This window comes from Homarus americanus, unplaced genomic scaffold (assembly GCF_018991925.1).
Source record: "Homarus americanus isolate GMGI-L3 unplaced genomic scaffold, GMGI_Hamer_2.0 scaffold36734, whole genome shotgun sequence".
In the NCBI taxonomy this organism is placed as follows: Eukaryota; Metazoa; Arthropoda; class Malacostraca; order Decapoda; family Nephropidae; genus Homarus; species Homarus americanus.
In genome coordinates this window covers 9,877,343-9,895,134 of record NW_024733126.1, presented here as the reverse complement: position 1 = coordinate 9,895,134, position 17,792 = coordinate 9,877,343, and the positions used below count along the sequence as shown (strand labels likewise).

Sequence of the window (17,792 nt, the reverse complement as noted above, 5' to 3'; positions counted from 1 at the left end):
TTCCTAGAGAATAAGATATTTTTTAGGTTAGCTGTATCAACTGATGTGCCATTACAGTATGCCACAAGCCTCATTGAGTACAATAAGTGTTCATTAGTTATGACATTTCTGTTGCTCATCGGTGGGTTGGTATGAATATCATTGGATAACATCCTTGATGTTTTATATTAGGGACCAGAAAGATATAGAATCAATCTTATGGTTGAAATTGTAAGTCAATGATACAGTAATTCCAAGACACATCTTTGATGGGGAATATGAGGAAGGCTGACTGATGTTTGGGGCTCTGTTATTGACTGAAGATGCATAGAATAGAAGAATTTATATAGTACAGTTCATATGCAGTCATTTAAACATCATGAAGAGAAGTGATTAGTTCACCAATACAATAATTTTGTTATCACATATGTGAAACCAAGGTGAGTATTAATAGTGTACAGTATTGGTATTGATTTTACCTTCATTAAAATTAAATGGTTAATTATAGTTCCCTATAAGATTTTTATTTCATGTGAAGGGGAGGTTTGTTTGTTATGCTCAGTGGTTTTATAAAAACATTTTAATGTATTTTTTTCATATCTTCGAGTAAGTGGTAATTAAGTTAGTACCATTAGCAATTTTGGAGGCAAATATATATTTAATGTATACATCATTACAATGGTTAGATTGTGGCTATAGTAATGAATTAAGAATAGCTGAAGTCTCAGTATCTTGTGAAATAATTTACTTTATTTATAGTGTAATATTTTGTAACAGCTCCTTGAATGTCTAGGTTCATTTCAAAAACTGATAGAAAATATGGGAGATGATGTGAGGACTCTTTGAAAGTATTTACAATACATTATTGCTTAAACATGTATTTTTTTTTATGCTCTCTTTGTGTGTATTTTCCTCCTGTTGCCATAGTTTTCTTAAAATAATAAACAGTATACAGTACCAGTAAATGTGAGGAATAAATAAAACTAATTCCAATAAATAAGTTACAACAAAAAGTACTATACTGTATTACCAAACCAGTAAATAAATGCCAAATGAAAGTTTAACACAGTCGCGATTTGCAAATACTCCTGGTTCACCATAGCTACGTAGACCAGCAGGGACGCTACTTCTGCCGATTGCTTAGCAATAATCTCCTCCCACACGCCGCACCCTCCTCCCTTTCCCCCACGTAGCCAGCTAATTTATGCGTTTGCCCCTAGGACAATTATTTCTTGTACTTTTTTCACAAAATGTATGTAGGATGATGTGTGTGTGTGTGTGTAACTTGAGTAAAAATGAAGGAAGAAAATTACTTATACCTACCCAAAAATACTAGTTGAAAAACTACCATAACTCCTCACAGCTTCCCCAGTAGCCTGGTGGTTACAGTGATGAGTCTAACCTGGCTACAGTGCCACCAGCGATGTTAACAGATACAAATGTGAAAAGAATGTTATCTGTAAATCTTCATTTGTATCAGGTATTTGTAGATTGAAAAATAAATGATGCACGTGTGGCATTAATAGATTGTAATGCTTGTAAGAGTTCAGAAATGGTTATCATGATCAGTACAGAGTTATAAATCAAGATTTAATATTTACAATAATTTTTTAATTAATTGAAAATAATAATAATGTATTTAAGTAAGCAATAACATATTTTTAATTCTGGGTTTGGGTTAGGTAGAATTTGGCCTACTGGAGACAGCAACTGGGGGATTCATTAGCAAACAGGAGACTGCAACTTTATTTATAGGACGAAGGCTGATTATTTAGCAGTTTTTCAGACAAAAAAGTGCATCATATTTGCCGTAAAATATACAGTATTTATCAACAGCAAGTGGCAATTTCTTGATGAGCTTGTAAGAGGTAGCCAAACTGTACTGTATATTATACTGTATTGTGTGCAACACTTCACAGGCACTGTACAGTACAGTAAATTGTTCTGATAAACTTAACACTACTTTTTTTTCTTCATTTTTGCCACTTATCACCTTACTAGCTGGTCGGGCTATCCGGTGTTAGTACAGGAGGAAACCAGGGACTAGGAACCTGTGGTGTTTGGTAAGGTCACTGGATAACACCCTTATCACGTGTGTCTGGGCCGAGGCTTGAACCCTTGACATATTGATGAGAGATACTCGCGTTACCGCTGTACCCAATAGTATTATTTATACATAACAGTAACACTTTGCAGGTACTGTAAGTACTGTACTGGTAATTGTTCTGACACATTTAAGACTACACTTTATACATAACACTTAACATTTTCTGTACAGTAACACTTAACAGGAACTTAATCACTTTCTGAAGGTCTACCCATTATGAGAGGTGCATGTAAATTGATGCTGGTGGGCTGCCAACTGAAGCTCGGTGTGAGTTGGCTTGCCGAGTTCTTGTTCTTGACTTGGCTTCTGCCGACTACTAAAAAATATGACAGTTATCTGCTGCCGTACTGACTTATCGGTTGCAAAGTTATGGAGGTTTTACTCTACACCATTAGTGGTGTTTTTTCTAATAATAAAAGTAAGCTTTAGATATATGCTACTATATACACTATTACTATTTGTCTGAAATGTTGAAAACATTAACTTTAATGTAATTACGTATAATTTTTTCTCAGCTTGCAGAGACCACAAAATTATTACTCGGGATGCAGGCGTGGCTTGATGAAAGTCGGCTGTATGAGCCTAGTGTATACCTCCCAGCGCTGCCCCCCCATCTCCTTCCCCAAAAATTAATGCAGATCTTCCAGGTGATTACTTCCTGGGTATTTCCTGTTGCATTCCATCTTCCCTTAACTCTTTTTGTCAAAACATTTATCTACCTGTTTGTCTATTAATTTGTATTGACATCTGCTGTATATTGATTTGTCTATCTGTATGTATGTTTCCGTCTATATTCTTCTTATTTCTTCCAATACAGTACAGTTGTTCATCCAAAAGCTGCTTTATGCAACATAAATTTCAGTGCGTTTTTGCAGACACTGTATTGTATCTCTTCTCAGATACCCCTCCCAAAACATTTACTCCATCGCCACCTTCCACCTTATCTTTAGTCATTTCTTTTACCACCTTCCACATAACTTTACCAAGATATACTCTTTGTGTCTTTCTTTTCATATCCACACTGTTCACACATTCTTTTCATGTAAGTTCTTGTCATTTTAATTTGCACACATTTACATTCATTAAACCATTACATCCTCTTATTTTCTCCTTATGGTTTTCTCCTGATCACAGTAGCTTATCTAGTAGTTGATGAAATAAAATTGATATCGAATATTTATATCAACTGTAGAATTAGATAAATATATAGTAAACAGAGTCCCATGGCTCTAAGCCAGTTTTTAAGTCTCTCCATCCCAGGTTGAAAAGACAGTCAACTGAATTTTCCCCATGATTTTTATTGGAGTATCAAAGATATATTTGGTCAGTACATCTTTTGTGTGAGATCTATATGCACAATGCTTGTTTGATTACAAAGACTTTTCAACATGATCTGCACTGAAAAGTCAACTCAAGAAGCCAAATTTGATATATTGTTCATGGCTTTATTCTCAATCAGAGTGTAGTTTATTATCTGTGAAAGCAGTACATGTACAGTACTATGAATGATGTGGAAATTATTATTAGAATGATATATCTTTTTATGAACTCTTCTCATCATAATCATACTTGAATGTCTTAATATCATTCAGATTGCAAAATTTTCTTTCGTGTCTTGTGGGTCCTCTCGAGTGGCCTGCGAGATGAACCACCATAGTGCACCACTTTGCAGAGCCTATCATTACCAGGGAAAATTAGTTCCTAATAGCAGGACACATGTATCCATGAGGACATGTATATTTGTGCATATCACACTTTGTGAATACAGTACCTTACCTATGTGACAGCCAGGCAGTCGTGAGGAATTCTTAGGTAAGCACTTGAAATATTTGATAATTGAAATATAAATATTGTTACCTGTGACTTGAATCTAATATGTACTGATTTTGTACAGGGTAACTGGGAACCTTGGCCAGAAGCTGTCAACCAGAAAACCATGGAGGAAAGTGCACAGAAGCTGCTCAGGTATGTACCCATGCAGCATCATTTGAAAGACAACTTTAGAGAGAATATCTATCGTAAATAACACCCACAGATTTCAAGTTTCACATTCATAATATTTTTGTTCCAAAAAATCACTAAAATTTAACAAACTTTTCAAAATTTAATTAAAGAAAAATAAGTTAATCCAAAGTGTCCAACTGTTGCCCAGGTGACAGTTCACATCATGTAAGAAAAGAGCCATTTAAATAATGTGGAGAAATTTATGTAATTCATTCATTAATTTTTATAAGACAAAAGTATTGTATAAATGGACATCTGGTAACCATCATATAAGTGTGTGGTAGCGAGTACAGGAGCTGCTGCTGTGGTACTGTATGTATCAAACTTTCATAGAGGGAACATACATACACTAATTGATAATGTCATATTGATTTTTAGGTAATGACTTGTAAAAATTTTGTTTAAGTTACTGAAGTAAAAAAAATTTCCACACTTGCTGAATTTAATTTACACTGCCTTTTTAAGTTCTTGTGGGCCTTTTGTTATTGTTCACAATTAAATTGGATGACATTCCACCAGAGCCCCAGTTGTGGGTTTTCAATGGCTTACAGATCATCATTAGCTAAGTGTTGTATAAGATACAAATGCCATAACATACTAAAGCCCCAAGGGAAAAGTAGACTCTGCCAGAGGTTATTTTACAGTTATGGATCTTGCCAATCACTCATTTCATCGCCTCATTGATGAAATGGGATGCCATACGTTAGTCCTTCATCATCTAGCATTTTGTAATTTTATGGTTTTATTCTAAAGTTATGGTACCAAAAAACAAACTTTTCATATTTTTATACATTTCCTGAATCGCACCAGCTAGAACATTGAAAAAATTTTAATCTCAAGACAGCATGTGTGAGGTAACTTACTTTGGTTTGGTTTTCTCCAGATTATGGGAGCAACATCGAAATGGCAGAAGCTCTGGCAGCAGTTCAGGATCTCCGTCCGTATCGCCAGAGCATCGACAGAAACACTCCTCACTGAGAAACTCTAAACACAATGATCCTAAACAGTCCATCCTCAAGAGACTTGATACTTATGAACCTCCACAGCCATTACCCCCCATACCCCCTAGAAGTCCACTCCACACTCCTTGTCTTCAAGACAAGACTTTAGTAGATCAAGAAGCTCTCATATACCTTGTCCGGCGGTTTACAGGTAGAGGACATTTAAATGATTGATTTGCTTTGAATTATGTTATCTTCTGTACAATATAGTTTTTGCATCTTATGCTATACTTCTTTTTTTATTTATTTTGTTTGTTTGTTGTATACTTTACAGGTAGTTGTTACAGTATTAATGCTTTTGATCAGAGTGCAATATTTATGAATTCAGACAATCAAATTCAGAAAAGTTATTGAGAACTTCAGTAGAAATAGATGTTTAGATATAAAGTACAGGTACAGTCATATCCCTGTGGAAACAATAACATAAAGGTGGTCCTAGAGATGATTTTGGCATAAGCTATGGTATCAAATATACTGGCATGCAAGACAACCTTTGAAACTTTACAAAATTCCTCCCAAACTAGGGGTCGCCTTAGAGTATATGCTAGGTGTAAATGTGAACTTTTATATCATATGTTGTACCATATTTCCCCGTGGAAGACGCACCCCTAACTAAGCAATGAGTGTCTAGAAAAAAGAACTAAATATTAGGTAATTTTAAATATTAGGCAGGGTAAGATTTAATAGCACTGTCGAGGAAGCTGTGACTGCCACTGGAACACGGATATAGAAAAAAATTGACTGGCATGTAAGAAAGAAACATGAAAAACCTTATAGAAAAAATGCAACAAACAAGGAGGAAAAGGGAAAGAGGACTAAAGATCAGAAAATAAAGTTGAGGCAGATAATGCAAGACATTAAGAAAGGATGTGGTGAGGAATTGGAAAGAAAGATACTGTAGTGATTTTGTAGGTAATAAATCAGTAAGGAGAGGGGACGAACAAGAAAGAGTTGAGGGGGCAAGGTGCACTATGACCTAGAAGTGATGGGATGAACACCCAGAAGTCATTGATTAACATCACTGACTTGTGAGCATGATGTTAAGTGATTCTAAATGATGACCATGTTGCTGAGGAGTGATGTTAGTTTGTGTGAAGTGATGTGGTAAACCAAATAGATATATTAGGCACTCCCCAAGTTATGAACAGTTTATGTTCCTGGGCCCTGTTATTAACTCAGAACAGTGTAAATTCCATTGGTTAGGTTTAAACACAATCCTGCCCATACAAAACGAAAGTAATATCCCATACATAGCAAATAATGTAAATACAGTACAATACTGTAAATCCTCGAAACTCTTGACAATTTAGGGGGAAAGACGGTCCGGAATTGCCAATTGTCCGGACTTTTACCAAGTGGGGGTCCTGGGGGCCACTGTGCACTAAGCAGCCACTCGCTAGCAACAGTTACATGCATGCTCTTCCTCCCTCATACGGTGCTCTTCAAAATTGATGTACAGTGCAATTCCTATTATCCGAACTCTTTGGGACGAATAAATAAAATATAATAAAAAATACTGCATTGCCAGTTGGCAATAGTTTCACTACATGCAGGAGACTGGAGCAGCTGAGATCTCCAACACTACTCCCTCTTCCCACAATCTGGGCCCTGACTACTCAATTTTTGGGGAATGGCACTTGGCCCCTTGTCACACTCAGCACCTTATATAGTACAGTAATGTAAAAAAAGAAGATTTTAATTGCATATTTTGTGATGAATATATTGAGATCCCATTCATAAGTACAGTACAGGTGCTTGTAATTCAGGCATTTGTAACACGGAGCTGCCTGTATAGGGCACTATTTTGGAAAGAGAACGCTTTAGAAAAAAATATCTTTTATAGCAGTAAAATTTAATGAATATAAGTGAGTAAAGGGAGAGACTGTTTTTACTTGATTTTGGCCACTCTGGATTGTTGTAAGTCTTGGCTTGTAAGAGGGAATAATATAGTAATAATAATTTAGGGGAAGGAAGATTTTTGTAAGGTAATCACTGCTACAGTCAAACTCAAAAAGGAAGTAGAATCTAATCAGACATATTTAGAGAAGAGTATGATTTAGCTTGTCTCTCATGTTGAAAGACAACAAAATAGAAGCAATAGCATGTTGAAATTCTTTTAATTTCCTAAAATAAGGTACGTATACTGTACATAACTCAAGTGAGTGAGACTGGGAATCTCTTGTATGGGAATTTATCATCAGTCTTCAGCATAGATCCAGAGTAAAGAAATTTAAGTGATGCATACGAGTAACAGTATGGGTGTAGGGTAGTCTTAATACCAGAAAGCTCTGTTCTATGAGCCATTCATGACAGGTTGGGAAGGTTGTCTTAAAAATTAATAATGTTATTCTTTTGTGATTCATAGTTTTTTTTCCAGAGTTTTTGGTAGAACACTCCCAGGCTGTAAATTTGTGGCTGAGTGAGATGTGTGCACTTGACTGTGTGTATAGAGAGGTATTGCCACAACTATGGACAAATGCAGATACCAAAGCTATTCTCAACGCAGAATGTAAACCTCCTAAAGTTGGCCGCCAACAGCCCAAGTGTTCTGGAGAGGCCAGTATTGTTATTGAAGTAAGTACAGTGTTTTATTCTGTGATTATGTTCTTTAAAAAAGATGTATAATCTAATATATATATATATATATATATATATATATATATATATATATATATATATATATATATATATATATATATATATATATATATATATATATATATATATATATATATATATATATATATATATATATATATATATATATATATATATATATATATATATATATATATATATATATATATATATATATATATATATATATATATATTAGATCATAATTCTTTTTTAAAGAACAACACACATGCATACATACGTCCCTGCGTGTGCAAAAAGATTACTCTACTCTAAGGTTTTGGAAACACTACCAAGTTAAAATGATGATGGACAAACCATTGATTCTCTGTTAAAGACCCAAGTGTTTATAGTGATTGTGGAAGAAAGTAACTGGTCCTTCAATACACCTAAGAAGCTAGTAACTGTGATCCACAAAGAATACTTGAAGCAACAGTATTACTGGGAATAACCTTTTCCCACTACAATTTTACCAGACCAGATAAATCTATCCTGTTAGATAAAACATTTTACAGTATAATAATAGGTATTCTTATGTGCATCCTTGGATTATCAGATTAGAATTTCAAGCTCTTTGTTTTGTTTTTTTGCACTCGTTGTGGGATATGTTTAATCACCAACACAATTCTTGGTAATAGTTGTGGCATCTTCAACTAAAACATATATTATAGCACTAATACTGTACAGAGCAGAAACAGTCAACAGCTGTAATATAAAATTATTAAGTTGATAGATATATTTGATTAACTTAACTCTCAGTGTGATAGTTTTACTACAACCATAACCAACATAAGCTGAGATCAAAAGAAAGAGCTTGTAACTTCCTGACTGTTTGGTGAGTTTGAGACATAAATGAAGGGTTCATAAGCTTCAGGTACACACTCATCCCTAATAATAATGCATCCAGATTAAAGATCATTTATCTCACCCCACATCATGCAGGTTGATCTCATGTCAGCAACAACTTTTGGTCTCTAATTGGAAGTTAGCTTTCAATCTGAACAAATCCTCTTTCCAGTGACACAGTCACTATTATGGAGTAGTCAAAAAGACATATTAATTGAAATATTTAATCTCGAAAGGAATTTGATGTATAAATGCCAGTACAGTATATGCTAAAATAATTTGCTGCTTATGTTTCACTCAGAATTTTGTATTTAAGAATATAATTATTTACTTCTCTAAGCTTTGCTTTTCTTTGCTTTAAACAGTTTTCAGAAGCTCGACTAAATGAGAGAGAAAATGCTCGTATTGAGCAAAATCGAGAACAGTATGAGGCAGTCTACCAACGTTGTCAGAAGCCACCACCATTACAGCTCTGTCAAGCAGCAGTGAGTTTGGAGGCCATAATCACGTAAGTTATTTTAACATAACCTAATTTGTTGTACGGTAGAGTATCAAAAATTCATAATCATTGTGACCAAACAATCAGCAAATTTTAAATTTTTATAGCATTTAGAATTATGGGCCATAGGTTGTGATCTGAATACAGTATATGGTAACCTTAACAGAAAACATCTCACCACCAAGGATGGAGTGAATACAAGAGTTCTTTATTTGAATACGAATACTTCTAATTTTTAATAATACAAATACAAAGAACAGTGTCACTCTGAATGCAAATACAAATACTTTATGAAAGTATTCATGAATGCATTGTATTGTTTAAAAACTAACGCACCCCTGCCTCACACACAGCCTCCTCCTCACACACACACACACACACACACACACACACACACACACACACATCCTCTCTGTCACAGTACAGCTCCTCCCCGACTTACGATGGGGTTAGGGACCGAAATCCAGATCGTAAGTCGAAATGTTCGTAAGTCGGAAATGCTTAAATAATACATAGAAAATCTAAAATGGGTGTCTCGTTTTCATCTCGGCACCACAAAATACTCACTTTTAAGCTTGCCAGCCATTTTAAAGTGAATTACAAACGAAAATTTTGTCTGTACTGACTTTGGGACTCAAAAATACGTAATTTGACCAAATTTTGGTGCGACTGAGGCAGGTCGTAAGTGTGGGTGGTCGTAAGTCGAGTAGGTCGTAAGTCGGGGAGGAGCTGTATAGTGTTTGGTGTCCATATCGTCCCCTCTGAGTGAAGGGGTTAAGATATTTTGGTAAGTATTTTGTTTTGTAGTAATATGTCTCAACTACAATGGGACTTTAAGGAAAAATGTGATACAGTTTACAAAAGGTTCTTCAGGAATTGAACCCTTTTGTAAATTGGGAATGCTTGGTTCAACTTGACTGCAACATTTTTTTAAACCACTCATATGTAAGCCTGTCAGTGTCAGTTAGCACCTAGCACTATCACTTGGGCAATTTTTAATTGCCATTATAAGGACAGAATTTATGAAAATATAAAACAAATACAGTACTGTACTGTACTGTAATTGAGAAAAGCAGTAAACTTTAATGCCATGAATTCAGACAAGAACAATGACCAAGCAGTGGCATGGGCTATGACTGTGTGTGGTAAACAGAGCAGCCAATTTTGGACACTCATGCTCCAAGTTGGCAGTAATCTGCTAAGTGTTGGACTAGGGCCTCAGTTCACTAACATGACCGTAACTTTGATCATATCTCTCCCTTTATCTTGAGAGGCTAGGGTGACCATACGATATTGGTAATAGGCAATTCACTAAAGTCACATTTGGCGACCGCAAGTAAGTTTAGTTCAGTAAGCTACCACTAGGTGGAGTTGGGTGCATTTGTTTTGATTCCTTGCTAGACCAATCTCCGTGCCCAGAACAAACACTGGGAAGGAATATAAACCAATCACAAGTTACCCACACCAGCAGATGATGCATAAAGTCACATGTGACAAGAACAACGGAGGACAATAGTCTAAAAGAAAAGGCGGCTGAATTTTTCTGAAGAGATTTTCGTTAATAATGAAAATATTAATAAGAGTAATAATAATAATATTTTATTAATAAAAGTAATAATAATAATAAGGTAATAAAAATAATGATCATTATTATTAATATTACTATTATTTTAGAGCAACTACACTATAATTCTTGACATTGTTGATTGTCTTAAGCCATTAACGTCATCAACTACACTCTAGAAACTACCACTTGCATAAAGCTTCAAAGCTATTAACACAGATGTATCTTATCTAACTAGAGTATATCCCTACATATCAGTAGGTGGTCATCAATTTGTAGAGAGTCCAAAAGCTTCAACGTCACAGGCCTGGCTTCGCATTTTCTTCTTAACACGCTCACTGACCATATTGTGATGTCACAGCCAAGCTGACCCTTGGCTTTTCTGTTACCATAATGACTTGGCCTGCTAAGGAAATCCAGGTGTGTGCTATAGCCTCAGTGACATAATAGCTGATCCCTTCTATTCCTATTGGTCTATTCTCACAATGACATGACTTGAACTTCTGATAAGTACCACCTCAGCCTCTTCAGTCAGGGGCGTCATTTTTTTTTTTTTTTTTTGTGGGGGGGCACTCGCTCCTGCCAAGACCTGGCTTGCCCCTCCCAAGGGCTGTCTTGCTCTCTAAAGAAAATTTTAACTATATTCCTTTATCATATACCCTGTAGATGAATTTGTATTTGGTGAGAACATCTCAATGGCATTTTTACTGTTCATAATTAAAGAAAATTATAAGTATTCATCTATTTTTATCATTCACATTGCCTATCATTTATAAACTGAATAGCAGCAAGGAAGTAAGTCATATTGCTAGCAACCACACGGTCCACACCGGGCAGATGCAAATTGAAAATATAAAACGTGTTGGAACATGTTCTGCCTGTTACAGCACCACCTGGCGGCTCCGCGGTGGAGCAAGATTTTGACCCCTACTCTTTGCATGTAATGGTGTTGCCCCAGCAAAATCTGAAATGACACCCCTTTCTTCAGTCCCAGGTGCTGTTGGCTGACCAACAGAATCTCTGAAAATCTTAATATGATTCGTTGCACTGCTTCGCTGAGATTAGTTTTTGTGACTGTAAATTACTGTTTATGTGTTATGTATATTTAGTAGACTTTCTGCATTATTGATTTGGTTTAAGTAAATAAAATAACTGAATGAATAAAATAAATGAATGAAATAAATGAATAAAATTAATTTTGATGAATAATGAATGAAACAAATGAATGAATATATTGATATGATGCTGTGTGTCTGTCTGTCCATCTGTCTCTTAACAATATAGAAGGCTGCTTGCAGATGGGAGGTAACTAAAGTATCTTTGGATGAGAGAAGTTATTTGCAATTTACAGACATATTAGATACATTTCCTCATTGTAGCGCCTCATTAATAATGTGTGAATGTGGGGAGATGAAGCTTGTCTGAACAAGCATACACAAGCAAGATATTAGAAAGGAGAAAATTAGAAATAATAGAACAGCACAAGTTTGACAAGCATTAAGCACTAGAGATTGGGAAAATTACTTGTACTGTACTGTAAAGATGAAGTAGAATTTAGGAATGTATATAGGAATCCCAGAAAAAAACCTCAGTTGGAGAAAAAGCACTTCTCATGCATCTCTCTCAAAAATAAGTTATTTTTTGTTTTACTTTTATCCCCAGAATTTTGGTAAATGGATTTCGGAAAGCCAGCGTAGAACATGATCAAGAGAAATTAGCACTCCTACTTACAAGTGGGCGTGAACTTTTTTATCATATTATTCAGCTTACATCAGATGACACAAGCTTTTATCCTCCTGCCAAGCAGCTCATCACTTCTTGTGCTGAAGTATTGGGGCAGGTAAGCAATGAGGAATTACCATGACCCATCATGGATGTCAGAGTAATGTGCTGTAGCTGTCTGTCCTATCATTCATAAGTGCTCATATCCCAGATTCTTACCACATTTCCTGGGATTGTATTTTATGTGTGTGTGTACCTTATGTAATATTGAAGATTAGTTTTAAGTTGATATACATGAGGTCCTTGCTTATTGTCATTGATGTGTTCCAGAAATGTGAGATTTTTAACAAAATGACACAAAATATATAAATTTTCCCCATAAGAATGTATGTAAATATGGGGGATCAGGTTCCTGGGGGCAATTTCTTCAACTAAGATATGAAAAAATAAATTAAGATCAAGAATACCTATATTTTTTACAATTTAAGGCCTCTGGTGATGATGCTGGACTCTGTCTCTTGATCATCCCTTAATTAGTCTGCTGATCCTCCTGTGTCTGATGTTCATCCACACAAAAATAACATACAGTGTTTGTTGCATCCTCTTCTTTTACTGCTCTTGATCATTTCCTTGTATCTTCTATTACCCTATTTACTTGGAAGTCCATTCCCTTTTTGGGTCATCATCATTGAAAATTTGTAATTCACCATCCATCTTTTGAAGTGCTTGAGCCATGTGTTTCATTATCAGATGTCGAGTGGGTGTTTCTTCTTTCCTGTTCATATCTTCAGTAGCTCTACATTTCCTATTGTTGTAAATATTCATTAGTTACCTCTTGTGCATGGGAGTCAAGAACTTATAAAACATCAACCTCTTCTACTTCATTTAATCCTGCTTCCTTGACCAGGTTAACTATACTGTATTCTTCTTCACTATGGTGACAGTATTTTTAATTCGCCTGAAGTTGTTATCACATTATCATTACACTTAAGAATATTGTGCCTGCATAAACATCATTGGCACTGTGTCAAGGATCAACATAGTAGACAGTACTGTAGGCCTTAAAGGTATTGATGATTCCTTGATCTATGGGTTACAGAATTGAAATTATATTAAGGGAGGAATACAACTTTAAAATTATCTTACAGATTACTGGGGTTGATGCAGTGGGATGAGTTGAATCATTATCTATTTCAGCATTACATTACTAAAATCTTCATATCAAGGTTTACCTCTGCAACACAAAGTAATTAGTGTACATGGTAGCAAACAACAGCCAACAACAATATAACAGAACATAGCTATGACAAACAGACTCCTCTAATTCAATAGTGACTTCGTAACAAAACAACAAAGCAGCAAGACAAATGGGGACCTCCTAAACTTTTATTGTTTATTTTATTTGGGGTTTGATACCTCAAATGATGGGCAGCATTTATCATGTTACTGACATGAAGAGGCTTTAGAGATAAACAATACTGTATCTCTTAGATGCACCCTCTTTAAAAGAGTTGGGATATAAATCATTGTAACATTGTTTTTGATAAAATTTTGTTTTACAATATGCATATGTAATTATTAGATTCCATTTCTTTTGTAGGAGTTTTTGAGAGGCCATAAAGATTGCCAGGAGGGTGTAGTAGCTCAAGTACTTGAATGGGGTGGAGAGCTGGGGGGACTCCTGGCTCCTCACTTTACCCCAGCAATCACCACCACGCGCACCTTCCTGACACTCTACTCCTCTCTCTGCACACATGCTTCTGTTGCTCCTGACCACACCTTCATGCTTCTTTCTAAGGTAACCATAAGCAGTATTAGTTTTTTGTTAAGGTAAAATTTACTGTACAGTGGTCCCTCGGTTAACGAACACAATCCATTCCAGCAGGTTGTTCGTTAACCGAAAAATTCGTTAACCGAAACCATTGTTTCAATGGGTTTTTGGGTAATTGGTTCCAGCTCACCGAAAATTGCCTAAATTCTACAAAAATGGTAGAAAAGTTCACTTACTTTGAGGTGTGTATGTAGAAGGCTCCTGGATGATGATGATGATGATGGGAATTAGAATGGGGGTGGAGGAGAAGGAAGAAGAGAAGGCATTGGGGTGGAAGAGAAGTCACCCCATGGCACCATTTCACCCATAAAATTTTAGTTCTCTTGGTGTATTTCAAGATTATGTTCTTTAAATCAACACTGCACTGCATTATATATTGTCAATATGTAAAATATATTTCAAAATGACCAATAATTTGCTTGGAAACACAGAAAAAAGCGTTTAGTTGAAGAGAGTCTCAAGCAAGATGTTACCTCCAGTGTTAAGAGGCTGGATGCCGCGCATTAAACTAGTCACTTTACCTTCAATTCTGTTCAATAATTGTTAAAATGACTAAAAAATTGAATATTATACTTTTAAAATTATTGAATAGTATAAACTTCTTGATATTTACTAAAATAGTAAGTCATTTAAGCCCTAGAACCGATTAATGTATTGGCGGACTAATACTAAAGCTGGTTGACCGGCCAGTGCAAGCGAAAACATGTTGAGGTCGGTTCGTAAGAAATTCGTTAACCGAATTTTTTTTCGTTAACCGAATTTAAGAATCTTATGGGAGGCAGTTCGTTAACCGAAATTTCGTTAACCGAGGCGCTCATTAACCGAGGGACCACTGTATTGTCTGTGAAAATCAGGTTGCATAACACATCAAAGTAAATGGAATCTTAATTTCTTTATCCACTTTATAAGAAAAAACTGCACAGTGAACTTTGTTATTTTTATATTGTTTAATTGATAAAGTAACTAAAGTAATTGTTAATTTTTTGAAAATTTTAGTTAAAGGTTACATAATGCTTTTTTTTTTTAATTGGGAAAAAGTCTGGATCATAAGTACAGTGGCTTCCTTAGTACCAAGTGTAGTCACTGATTATTAATAAGGTTAGCTGATTCTGTTAGGGTTCAATTCCAAAATTAATTTTGTACTTATTTTCAGTTTGACATTGAGAGCTGGCTTTCAAATGCTCATCCAAATGGTAGTGACCAAACTGAGCTCATTAATGCTGTGGGAGCAGCTCTCTCATCACTTCTACCACGACCACACCCAAGCCTGCTCATGGTTCTTGAGGTAAGGAAACTATAGGTATATGAAGATGCAGTATTAAAATGATATTGTATGCTTATTGGAGTATACCTCACTATTCTTGGTCTCCGTGTTGTTTGCATTGAGATACACTTACACTTGAGCTTGTATCACGTAGAAGGTTTTGCTTGGGGTGCCTCTTCTATTAGGCAAAGAAACACCTACAGAAATATGCTCACTATACAAGAATCATGTGTAAATTAGTTGTCAGTCTCTTTTCTGTATATATTATGAGGGTCCATCATTTTGATAAGAATGCCTCATAGTTTTTTTTTCCTTGGACCCTTTGTGCCTTCATAACCAGTTCCAAGGTCGATCTTTTTACTAAATGCCAAATCCTTCATATTCAGTTGCTGTTTTAAAAGGGTTCCACATAACCTTGTTTGTAATTTGTTCACTTAACTTTTGTATGTGCTCTTATTCTAATCATCATATAACATCAGCTGTTTCTCACTCTTTAGGCAAAGTAATGTGTACATGGCCCTTTCTAAATGCATAGGCTGCCACTCATCTCTCTCTTTCATTAAAATCTTTATCTCTGTTACAAGAAGGCTATCAATATCATGTCAGCTTATATTTGTGTAACCCATATTTACTTTCTTTGTCAAATTTACGAACTTATGCAAAGAGTTCTTAAGATTGATAATTTATTTCATCATTATAGTATTACATTGTATTGTTCCTTTTGAGATTAGGAAATTGTCATTAACAATTCCACTGCATCTTATTTCATATTTTGAGGCAAGAATAGTGAGATTACACTTGAGCAAATATAACATGACACGAAAATAAGTTGATGAAATTTTATTTATACTTTACTGTAAACAATTTTGAGTCAAAATCATGGTTATAGTATAAATACCCTGTATACATTGTTTAAGTTTGAGAAGAGATAAATTCTTGATATACAGTCAACCCTCGCTTTACGCGGTCCCACATTCCGCGTTTCCACGTTTACGCGGTACCCTGCCGAAACAGGAATGCTCACATTCAGCGTTGCGTGTACCCCTTTACGCGGAGAGCGGCTGGCGAGCCACACCATTTTTGGATCCAAACCTCCCGCCCTCTCCCGCCATCCGCCATGTTGTGTAAGCGGCGCGAGCATGGTGCGCACAAGGTCACCCAGTCATCAAAACATTACTGAGTTCTTCACCCGCCACCCACCACAGCTGGCCCAAGTCAGTGATAGTGATAATTATAGTGAGGATATGGACTTATATGGACTTTGAGGGGTTTGACAAAGAGGCCCTGCAAGCCTCTGTGGTGAATAGTGATACAATTGATACAAGTGATACAGGTGAGGGCCAATAATCTGCCCTCTGCCTCGGAACCAACCGCCCATCCCCGTGTGCCCAGCCATCTTTTCTACTAATGTAAGTGTTAAAAAACCTAATATTATTGATATTTTTCTTAATTATTAATTGTGTGTGCATACCATCATAAAGTTAAGATAATATTTTTATTACAACATAGTTGTGTGTCGTCAAAAAGTGGAGTTTGGGGGTCGGCCCGGTCTCTATTTCAATTAATCCCATATGTTATGTTGTTCACTTTACGCGTTTCTCACTTTACACGGTACCCTGTGGGTTGAATTAACCGCGTAAAGTGAGGGTTGACTGTATTATATATTGTCATGTTTTATTGTATATAATTTTATATTCTAAATCAACACTTTTTTGTCAGCTGTATCGTGTTCACCTTCGGATTCTACTTAACTATAAGTTCCCAGAGCATTACACGGAGGTGCTCAACGTGTTGCTCCACATATCATCAAATACTCAGGTAATCTATTCATTTACTCAGTAATCCCTTCGTTAGCCAGAATCTTATATCCCCGGAAGTCTCTAACTGCTGCTGCTGCTTTTTTTCTTTCTTTAAGAACATTCCAAGAAATCCCAGGAAAAATTTATCCATTCCTGGCATGGGAATGGATTTTCGAAGATTGCATCATGTTTCTGATACAGAAATGTATGCCGGGCACGTGGGTTAGTAGGCTCAAAGTGCTCTTGAGCTATGATTGGCTACTACTGTCATGTGACTGCATGGGATGCCTATGATTGGTTGATGTATCTTGCAGCCTATCTCCTCAAACTCTTGCATCATGACACTATAAGTTCATTGTCTGCTGCCATTGTACAAGCTTGTTCACTCGCTCACTGCTGTTTTTGCATGTGATCTGTGTTGTGCAGTAATGTACATTACTGTACCAACATATTGTCAGCCAAGAATACCATTAAAGCAGTGTTAAGATATAAAAAGTGAATATAGTTATGTATACTATACTGTACTGTACATTCAGAAA

The 17,792-nt window shown here is 35.8% G+C and overlaps 1 protein-coding gene across 2 annotated transcripts in view; it reads left to right on the top strand.

The window, feature by feature from the left end:
* LOC121869336 (ectopic P granules protein 5 homolog) overlaps positions 1-17,792 on the top strand; it is a gene marked incomplete at its 5' end in the record, with an annotated part of 135,335 nt that overhangs the window by 53,211 nt on the left and 64,332 nt on the right. For both annotated transcript variants that reach the window (XM_042370640.1, XM_042370638.1), the window contains 9 exon segments: positions 2,602-2,733; positions 3,981-4,051; positions 4,974-5,242; positions 7,469-7,665; positions 8,940-9,082; positions 12,300-12,477; positions 13,960-14,157; positions 15,344-15,475; positions 17,174-17,272. In XM_042370640.1, coding sequence (XP_042226574.1) covers positions 2,602-2,733; positions 3,981-4,051; positions 4,974-5,242; positions 7,469-7,665; positions 8,940-9,082; positions 12,300-12,477; positions 13,960-14,157; positions 15,344-15,475; positions 17,174-17,272 — 1,419 coding nt within the window.